Source organism: Nansenia antarctica (genome assembly GCF_963989245.1).
Source record: "Nansenia antarctica genome assembly, chromosome: 8".
Lineage (NCBI taxonomy): Eukaryota > Metazoa > Chordata > Actinopteri > Argentiniformes > Microstomatidae > Nansenia > Nansenia antarctica.
Window position 1 is genome coordinate 32,285,746 of NC_137678.1, and position 10,000 is coordinate 32,295,745.

At 52.7% G+C, this 10,000-nt stretch overlaps 1 protein-coding gene across 1 annotated transcript in view; it reads left to right on the forward strand.

Annotated features, from left to right (window-relative positions):
* The window catches only part of col7a1l (collagen type VII alpha 1-like), a gene marked incomplete at both ends in the record, with an annotated part of 123,082 nt that overhangs the window by 4,666 nt on the left and 108,416 nt on the right, over positions 1-10,000 (forward strand). Inside the window, 2 exons of the mRNA XM_080538281.1 lie at positions 1-93; positions 912-1,071. The exon at positions 1-93 is cut by the window's left edge and continues 94 nt beyond it. Of these exons, the coding sequence (XP_080394407.1) occupies positions 1-93; positions 912-1,071 (253 nt within the window). The remainder of the gene's footprint in view (positions 94-911; positions 1,072-10,000) is intronic.

The following is a 10,000-nucleotide window of genomic DNA, read 5'->3' on the forward strand; positions in this document are numbered from 1 at the left end:
CTCCGCCATCATGACCTCCTTCCAGAACAACGCGGTGGGAGTGGGAGCCGAGGGGGTCCGCTTCGGGGTCACGGTCTACGGAGACGTCCCCAGGTGAGCCTACCTACCGTCAGAGCCAAGGTCCTGGGTCACCATGGGAACCAGACTTTAGGTTTGGCTTGACTGACCTTGCTCTGCCTGCGTTAGGTCACGCAGGGCGGCTGTCTGTCAGGTGACAGGACAGCTGGTTCAGACGTACCCAGAAACATCCATCACACGTTCAAGGGACAGAGGCTTAAAGGCAGCCAAGTCGCATTCCCTCAGATGTATTCAACACCTGTGCCTTGGTTGCTCTGGCTATGAGAGTCTGTGTGTGCTAGTCCCAGCCACCCCCCCCCAGCCTCCCCAGTGTGTATGCTCTGTATGTAGCCTACCCAGTGGTGTAGTCTACGTGATACGCAGGACTACGCCGTATACCCACTAGGAAAGGCCAAGGATTTCCATATACCCACTTAAAAATGTGTGAGGATACGTAACAGCGTTTTGTGACAGAACTTTCACTTTCATTCATAAAATTCACCCCGTCTGTGTTACGAAGCACTTGAATTTTGGACCATAGGGGCTGACTATAGCGTCATATACCATCAACGGGGGGAGATGCGACATGAAATATGTCAAAATGCAGCACTGTCATGCACAGATCAGCCTTATAACATTTAATTTATATATATATATAACGTTAGACAGGGAGCGCAGATTTATTTTTATGGCGTTCCGAAATGAACGATATGAGGCTGGGAGGGAAAAATCACAGTATCCACACTAGAAACAACTAGACTACACCACTCAGCCTACCTATGGGGCATTATATGATAAGTCGTGGTCCCTCTGCCATATCGTACAGTACTGAAGTACTAATGTGTTGTCTCCAGGATGCGCATCGCTCTGACGGACTACAGCACGCTGGAGGAGGTCCTCCGAGCCGTGAAGGACCTCCCCTATGAGGGCGGGGCCACCCGGACCGGCGACGCCCTCCAGTTCCTGGTGGACTACGCCTTCAGCCCCTCCATCACCAGGGACAACACCCCCAAGGTACAGGCTGACCCCGTGTTTTCATTAGTCAGCTCATACAAGGTCAAAGGTTAGGGGGGGGGGGGGTCACCAGTTTTTTTTTGCCATCTAATCTATCACACTTGAAAGGAAAAGGCTTTCTAAAGGCGTCCCAAATGGGATTCGAACCACTGACTTTAAAAGAACAAATATGTGATGCTTTCTAATGCTTTGGTCCTCATGTTGGGATCCGATGCAATGATCTGACTTTTCTTTAAAAAAATGTGAATACATTTTACCGCGTTGTTGAAAATCAATGACACGTCGCTAGTCGACTAACACAGCTTGTGTTGCCAGTTTTGTCCTCTTGCCAGCCAGTTTTAACAAGACTCAGCAGCAGTGAACCGAAGATAAATAGTTTGAGTAGAACTGTTACCACAAGATCTCCTCCAGCGCCAGAAACATGATACACTGCCTAAACACACCCAACACGCACACACACACACACACACACACACACACACACACACACACACACCTACAACCACACCCACATACACATTCGATTAGATTAGATTAGATTCAACTTTATTGTCATTGCAATGAGTACAAGTACTGAGACAATGAAATGCAGTACACACATCTACACACCCACACCCACATACACACACCCTCACAGACCCACACCCTCACACACCCACATACACACACCCTCACAGACCCACACCCTCACACACCGATAGTTATGGAGATAGACTCCAGTTCTATGAGTGGAGCGGAGCCCCATAGGGGAGCTCTGCTCCTATTGGTTTACCCCGCTACCTAAAGTAGCCAATGACTGAATTTTTCAATGCCTGCGCCCGCCCTGGGGTGCTATAAAAGGGGCGTCCTTCGCTCCCTCATTCTCCCAAACATACAATACAGCCGGGTTTGAACAAGTCGAAGTGGGCCAGCAGCCCTATGGGGCTCCGCTCCACTCATAGAACTGGAGTCTATCTCCATAACTATCGTTCTATATCGTGGAGCTCCGCCCCATAGGGGAGCTCTGCTCCTATTGGTTTAGGCGGAGCGAGCGAGGCCAAATGTACCCCCACTGAGACTATTAGTCAGAAAACAATCTCAGCGGCACCCGGAGCTGACCACTGATGTTGGTTCAAGACAACCTTAAAAAGTTGGCCCAACCCACACCGAGTCTGCTCCACTGATCTAGCCCTTACGTGAGCACGTAGGGTTGTTGATCTAACGAAACATGTCCTGGAGGAGGGTCCCCTCCCCAGGCACATCCGTATTCATCCTGACAGCACTTGAAAAGAATCCCCATGACCAGGGTAATCCAAGTGCCTTCCCCACTACATCAGTCATCAGCAAAACTGAGGACAGAATGAGAAAAGGATGAGGAACAAATATCTTTCAAGTAATACCGTACAAAAGGTGATGGCGACGACCAAGACGCCGCCTCACATATCTCCTCCACTCCCACTCCCCTGAGAATGGCCACTGATGTGGCCATGCCCCTGGTGGAATGAGCCCGAATGCCAGTCGGCACGGGCTGCCCCTTCGATTCGTATGCGAGGCTGATCGCCTCGCAAATCCAATGGGACAGCCTCTGCTTCGAGAGTGGTGCCCCGGCTTTCTGTCCGCCGTAGCAGATCAGAAGCTGGGGAGAAGATCTCAGTCCTGCTGTGCGCTTCACATATTGTGCCAACACGCGCACCGGACATAGACAATGTAAACGCCTCTCCCTCTCTCCGTCGTGGGGAGGAGGAAAAAAGGCGCTCAGTGCACAGCTCTGAACCCTAAACCCACGATTAACCTTAGGGATAAAAGCCGGGTTAGGGCGTAACACAGCTTTTGTTTCGTCACCAGATATGATCAAACAATCTGCCCGTGTCGAGAGAGCGCATAAATCACTCACTCGCTTAGCCGTAGTCAAGGCGAGGAGTAGACTCGTCTTGAGAGACAATAAACGCAACGACACAGTGTCAATGGGTTCGAATGGGGGCACGCACAGAGCCTCTAGCACAATCGACAGGTCCCATTTTGGCATTAGTGTCCTATGAGGGCATCTAAGCCTACACACTCCAGTCAAAAAACGCTTAACCAGCGAATGACTGAACAGTGTCGTTGTCGCAAAACCCTCATGGCAAGCTGAGATGGCAGCCGCGTAAACTTTAATAGTTCCCGCCGCCAATCCCTTGTCAAACAGCGACTGTAAGAAGCACAAGAACGTTTCGACCCGACAGCAGACTGGGTCAACATCCTGTCCCTCACACCACTGTGTAAACACTCGCCAGCGCGCCGCATATCCCTTTGCAGTGGATTGCGCGCGCGCACTCTGAATGGTCTGAATGACCGCGTCTGTCAGACCCCTGCGTTCTAACAAGTCCCTCTCAGTAACCAGGCCATCATAGGTGGCCCCCTCACCAAGCCTCTGGCTTGAGAGAGTGCATCTTGTCGATGAGGTATGGGCCATGGGCCCTCTACCAACATCTCCATCAGTTCCGGAAACCACGGGGCTCCGGGGCGGTCTGGGGCTACAAGAATTAACTCTAGCCTCTCTGACCTCACTCGTGCCAACAGTGGGAGGATAGATATCAGGGGTGGGAACGCGTATAACAGGACCCTCGGCCATGGGTGGTGTGCGAATGCATCGACTCCCAATGGCGGGTTGTCCTGTTCGCGCAGGGAGAACCAAAGGCGACGCTGCGCATTCGTCCGTGACGCAAACAGATCCACTTCTGCTTGCCTGAACCGTGCCCAAATCAGAGACACAATGGAGGGTGCTAACCTCCAGTCGTCGTCCCTCGGGCCTCCCCGTGATAACAGATCTGCTCCTTCGTTGAGCAGACCTGGAATGTGGAGAGCTTTTAGCGAACTCAGGTGTGTGACAGCCCACAGCCATACATCTGTCGCTAGGCGATGAAATGACGCTGAGCGTACTCCCCCTTGACGATTGATGTATGCTACTGTTGTCCTGTTGTCGGATCTGACTAACACGTCCAGATCCTTTAACACCGGGGCAAAATGAAGTAGCGTTAACTTCACCGCCTCACGTTCCAGCAGGTTGATGTGACGCGTCTCCAACGGTCCCCATCTTCCTGCCACCGAACCTGCCTGACACACTCCTCCCCACCCAGTCAACGACGCGTCCGTGAAGACTGGGTAGTGGGATGCCGGTCTGCCCATGGCGACTCCGCGCGCGATGACGCGCGGGTCTCTCCAGTAGCTCAGGTCGGTTTTGACCGATCTCGGTATTACAATCAACTTGCGACGGTGTCTCACTGGATCCAGTCGCAGTCGTGCGAACCACCTCTGCAGTCTGCGCATGTGTAATAGGCCTAAGGGGACCACTACATGGGCTGCAGACATCAGTCCTAGTAAGGACATCATTGATAGAGCGGTGATTGTATTTGTCACTCGACACACCCGGAGAGCTGACGTCAGTGTCGCTCTCCATGGTGCCGATAAACTGGCCCTCATCTTGGCAGTATCCAACTGAATGCCTAGATAGGAAAACTGTTGAGCCGGCCACGGAGCACTCTTTGTCCAGTTGACAGCTAACCCCAGCTGAGCGAGGTGCTGCACCAGTGAGGTTGCGTCCCGAATGGCTCGATTTGGGCATTGGGCCAAGACCAGTAGGTCGTCGAGATATGCTAATATGCGTATCCCGTTTCGCCTCAGTGGTTCGAGTGCTGTCTGCACGCATTTGGAGAAAGTTCGAGGAGCAAGCGCGTACCCGAAGGGCAGGCGCGTCGCGTGTACTCGTAAACCTTCCCTTGGAAGGCAAAACGTAGAAATTTCCTGTGCCTCTCTGTGATTGGCACATGAAAATACGCGTCCCTCAAGTCTATGCTGATTCCGTAGTCGCCCTTCTGTATACAAGACAGGAGGCGCCTCGTCGTCAACATACGAAAGGGGCGTTTCGCCACTCTCTCGTTGAGGACCCTTAAATCTAGTATGGGTCTCATGCCTCCCGATTTCTTTGGGACAAGGAAATACGGGGAGTACCACCCCATGTCCCACTGGTCCCTCGGAACCATTGTCACTGCGCCCTTTGTTAGGAGATTTGTAATCTCCTCCTGGAGCGCACGTGTCTTTATCGGGCAGGACAAAAGAGTCTCTCTCACGCCCCTGAAGGGCGGAGGAGGCTGAATGAACTGTAGTGCATATCCCCTCCTCAATGTCCTGTCTAGCCAGCCCGACAGAATACCTGCCCCCTCTAGCCATTCTGCATAACGCAACGACAGCGGCTGGGCCGTCTGTTGTGGTGCAGTCGACAGAAAAAGCTTGAATTTCTGTATGACCCCAGCCGCCGCTGCACACCGAGGAGGTGGCACAGCCCAAGGTGGGGTCATTTCGAAAGGGATGGGCTGCCGTCTGTAAAGAGTGTTTGTTTTGTGTAACAATGCCCTTTATTGACGCAGGTTTATTATGCCTGATAATCAAAGAACCGGCCGCACGCTCATGAGCTGGGCCAGGTCTTGATAGACATGGAGGGGTTTTTGATGTAAATAACGGTCCCTCTATATGGCTACAGACAGGGGTGTTTAACCCGCTTCGTGTCGTGATAGGGGTAAGTCCGTTAGGCAGAGAGCTGGCCACACGCCGGTAAGCTGGGCCAGTCTCCGCTTTGTTTCTAACCGGTAGCGATTCGACCACACTCTGACAAGGCAGGCGGGTCTCCGCTCTGGTAGATAACGGTCCCTCTATATGGCTACAGACAGGGGTGTTTAACCCGCTTCGTGTCGTGATAGGGGTAAGTCCGCTAGGCAGAGAGCTGGCCACACGCCGGTAAGCTGGGCCAGTCTCCGCTTTGTTTCTAACCGGTAGCGATTCGACCACACTCTGACAAGGCAGGCGGGTCTCCGCTCTGGTAGATAACATGGAAAAATCACCTTTACTGAAAAAGTAAGGTGGGGATTGTCCCTCTTTTGCCTCTTTATGAGGTAGCAGCCATGAGGAGGAAACCGGTGGTGGGGTCATTACCGACCCCCCCGCCAGTCACGCATTCCTCTTGCGTTTACCCCCACGCCATGCTGTGGGGGGGTCACGCTGCCGTGGGGGGCCGTAGCGGGCCCTCTCAGTGGTCGGTGGCGGGGGCTGGAGAGGCCGAGTGGGGTATGGCTCCGTCGGTAGAGGTGGAGCCAGCGCCGCATTACGCCGCACCCTCCATTTCGCAGTCGTTGACGGTCTAGTCACCACGGCGGAAGAAGAAGAGGTGGAGGGTCGCTGGAGAGGGAGGTGTCTGGCCAGGTGCTTCTTAGCCTCCTCCATCGCGGCCAGGCGCTTCGTCATGGTGTCCATGGCGGGACCGAATAGCCCTTGTCGCTCTATTGGAGCATTCAGTAGGGCCATCCGGTCCGCCCCGGTCATGGTGGTGAGAGACAGCCACATCTGCCGCTGTTGCACCACCGCGTTTGCCATCAGGCGACCCCCACAGATCGCGAAGCCCTGGGCCAGGTGCATCGTCGCGGCACTGAGCTTGCTCAGGAGTTCCGCCTCCGCCGCAGACAGACCGTCGGGTCGGTCTGTGGCGAGTTTCGCAATGGCGGCGTTAAACACGGTGATGTTATTCGCCGCCGCCGCCGCCTGGGCACCGAGAGCGTAGCTCTTGTCCACCAGGGTGGCGTTAAACCTGTCACGCTGGTTGGGCAGCGTAGGTTTCTTGGGCACCGACCAAGCGCTGGACCCCGGTACCAAGTAGGCCGCCAGCGCTGGTTCGAGCGGTGGGGAGCCGTCGGCCATCCCCTCCGCGAGCCCCTCCACTCTGGTAAAGGGCAGGAACGCCTTCACCGGCGCCTTGCCTGTGAGTGGTTCCCGCCACGTGTCCTCCACAAACTTATCCAAGCCTGGGAGGACAGCGTTAGGAGGTTGGTCCTGTCGCTTCGCCCTCCTCCCGTAAAACAGTTCCTTCTCCCAGAAGGACTCCGTCGTTGGTGGAGGGGAGGCGGGACGGGGAATCCCCAACACGTCTGCCGCAGCTTCCAGGAGGCCCTGGAAGTCGTGGAGGAGTGATGGGGGGGCGATGGCGGGGAGCTCGTGAGCCTCTACCTGCCGCTCGCCCTCATCAGAGCTCTCTGACCCTGACACCGACACCGACCACTCAGCTGGGTGAGGGCGGCGTGATGTCAGGACCGGCTGAGCGGGCGGGTCCATCCCTACTCGGGGAGTTGCCTGCCCAGAACGCCGCTCTGGGGCCTGTCCGGACGCATCATCGGCAGAGCTATCCGAGTCGGATAGCATCCCCGAGATAGCGTCCGCCAGGGGAATGCTCTCCTTGAACCAGGCCATCCTCTTCCTCCTTTCCTCGACGGAAAGGAGAGAGCAGGGGAGGCAGCTGGGGGAGGCGACCAACGCCGCCTCGGCATGTTCGGGGCCAAGGCAGACGTGGCAGTAGTCGTGCTTGTCCTCCGCTGCTTGGAAGTCGCAGCGGCAGGCGTCCCGGAGGAACTTCTTCATAGGCGGCGGACGATCCATATCTTGAAGGGAAAAGTCTGGCGGGTTCTCCAGTCTCAGTAGTCGTCCTTCTGCAGTCTCAGATGTAAACCCGTGCTGACATTTTTGCGAGAATGAGGGAGCGAAGGACGCCCCTTTTATAGCACCCCAGGGCGGGCGCAGGCATTGAAAAAATCAGTCATTGGCTACTTTAGGTAGCGGGGTAAACCAATAGGAGCAGAGCTCCCCTATGGGGCGGAGCTCCACGATATAGAACCACATACACACACCCTCACACACCCTCCCAGACCTCCCCTTCAGCGGCCTCCCAGGTACCTCTGTATTATAACTCATTAACTTTCCAAGCGACGCCACGGCCTCTCACTGCAACTCATGTAGCAGCTTACCTGATGAGGTAGGGAGGGAAGAAAGTGAGAGAGTGAGAGAGTGAGAGAGAGAGAGAGAGAGAGAGAGAGAGAGAGGAGGCGAGTATTAGTTTGACATATCGGATTTCACACCCTATCGGCACACAGAGCACATGCCGATGACAACGCCCGTCGCATATTGATGCACTCAGCCCTCCCCCTCATCGATCGGGGAGTGTGTGTGTGTGTGTGTGTGTGTGTGTGGGGGGGGGGGGGGGGTGTGGGGGTGAACTTTCCACGAACCGAGTGAATCTTTCATAACGGGAGGAATTATCATTCCTGCATGCTGGGCCGCAGCGTGTTTGAGGTTCACGCAGAGAGTGAATTATGGATGTGATTAGGAGTTAAAGCATGTCAAGTGTCCCGGGGGCACAGGGGGCTGTTGTTGTGTGGTTGCATAATGAGTCATGTTTTATGTATATGAGGGCCGGTGATGATGGAGGGTGGCTTCCTGTGTGTCTCTATAACGTTGGGTTATAAACGTGGATGGTGATATGCATGTTAAAGCAGGTGTATGTTAAAGCAGCATCTGTTGTATAGTAGTTTATATGGTGTGTTAGGGCAGGTCTATTTAGTCTGTCTCTACCTCTGTTCTCTAAATTAAATCAAATCAATCAAATAACTGATGTTATTTGCAAAAGTAAAAGTAAAAACCTGTACACTGTGTAGCCAGGAAAACTCCCTTGCAGCCCTCTACTCATAGAGCGACTACTACCAGTTTGCCTACCAGCACCCTAGTAGTCTAGTAGTTGATATGGTGTGTTAGGGCAGGTCTAGTTACTCTGTCTCTACCTCTGTTCTCTAGTAGTTAATATGGTGTGTTAGGGAAGGTCTAGTTACTCTGTCTCTATCTCTGTTCTCTAGTAGTTAATATGGTGTGTTAGGGCAGGTCTAGTTACTCTGTCTCTATCTCTGTTCTCTAGTAGTTGATATGGTGTGTTAGGGCAGGTCTAGTCTGTCTGTCTCTATCTCTGTTCTCTAGTAGTTGATATGGTGTGTTAGGGCAGGTCTAGTTACTCTGTCTCTATCTCTGTTCTCTAGTAGTTAATATGGTGTGTTAGGGCAGGTCTAGTCTGTCTGTCTCTATCTCTGTTCTCTAGTAGTTAATATGGTGTGTTAGGGCAGGTCTAGTTACTCTGTCTCTATCTCTGTTCTCTAGTAGTTGATATGGTGTGTTAGGGCAGGTCTAGTTACTCTGTCTCTATCTCTGTTCTCTAGTAGTTGATATGGTGTGTTAGGGCAGGTCTAGTTACTCTGTCTCTATCTCTGTTCTCTAGTAGTTGATATGGTGTGTTAGGGCAGGTCTAGTTACTCTGTCTCTATCTCTGTTCTCTAGTAGTTGATATGGTGTGTTAGGGCAGGTCTAGTTACTCTGTCTCTATCTCTGTTCTCTAGTAGTTAATATGGTGTGTTAGGGCAGGTCTAGTCTGTCTGTCTCTATCTCTGTTCTCTAGTAGTTGATATGGTGTGTTAGGGCAGGTCTAGTTACTCTGTCTCTATCTCTGTTCTCTAGTAGTTAATATGGTGTGTTAGGGCAGGTCTAGTCTGTCTGTCTCTATCTCTGTTCTCTAGTAGTTGATATGGTGTGTTAGGGCAGGTCTAGTTACTCTGTCTCTATCTCTGTTCTCTAGTAGTTGATATGGTGTGTTAGGGCAGGTCTAGTTACTCTGTCTCTACCTCTGTTCTCTAGTAGTTGATATGGTGTGTTAGGGCAGGTCTAGTCTGTCTGTCTCTATCTCTGTTCTCTAGTAGTTGATATGGTGTGTTAGGGCAGGTCTAGTCTGTCTGTCTCTATCTCTGTTCTCTAGTAGTTGATATGGTGTGTTAGGGCAGGTCTAGCTACTCTGTCTCTATCTCTGTTCTCTAGTAGTTGATATGGTGTGTTAGGGCAGGTCTAGTCTGTCTGTCTCTATCTCTGTTCTCTAGTAGTTAATATGGTGTGTTAGGGCAGGTCTAGTTACTCTGTCTCTATCTCTGTTCTCTAGTAGTTGATATGGTGTGTTAGGGCAGGTCTAGTCTGTCTGTCTCTATCTCTGTTCTCTAGTAGTTGATATGGTGTGTTAGGGCAGGTCTAGTCTGTCTGTCTCTATCTCTGTTCTCTAGTAGTTGAT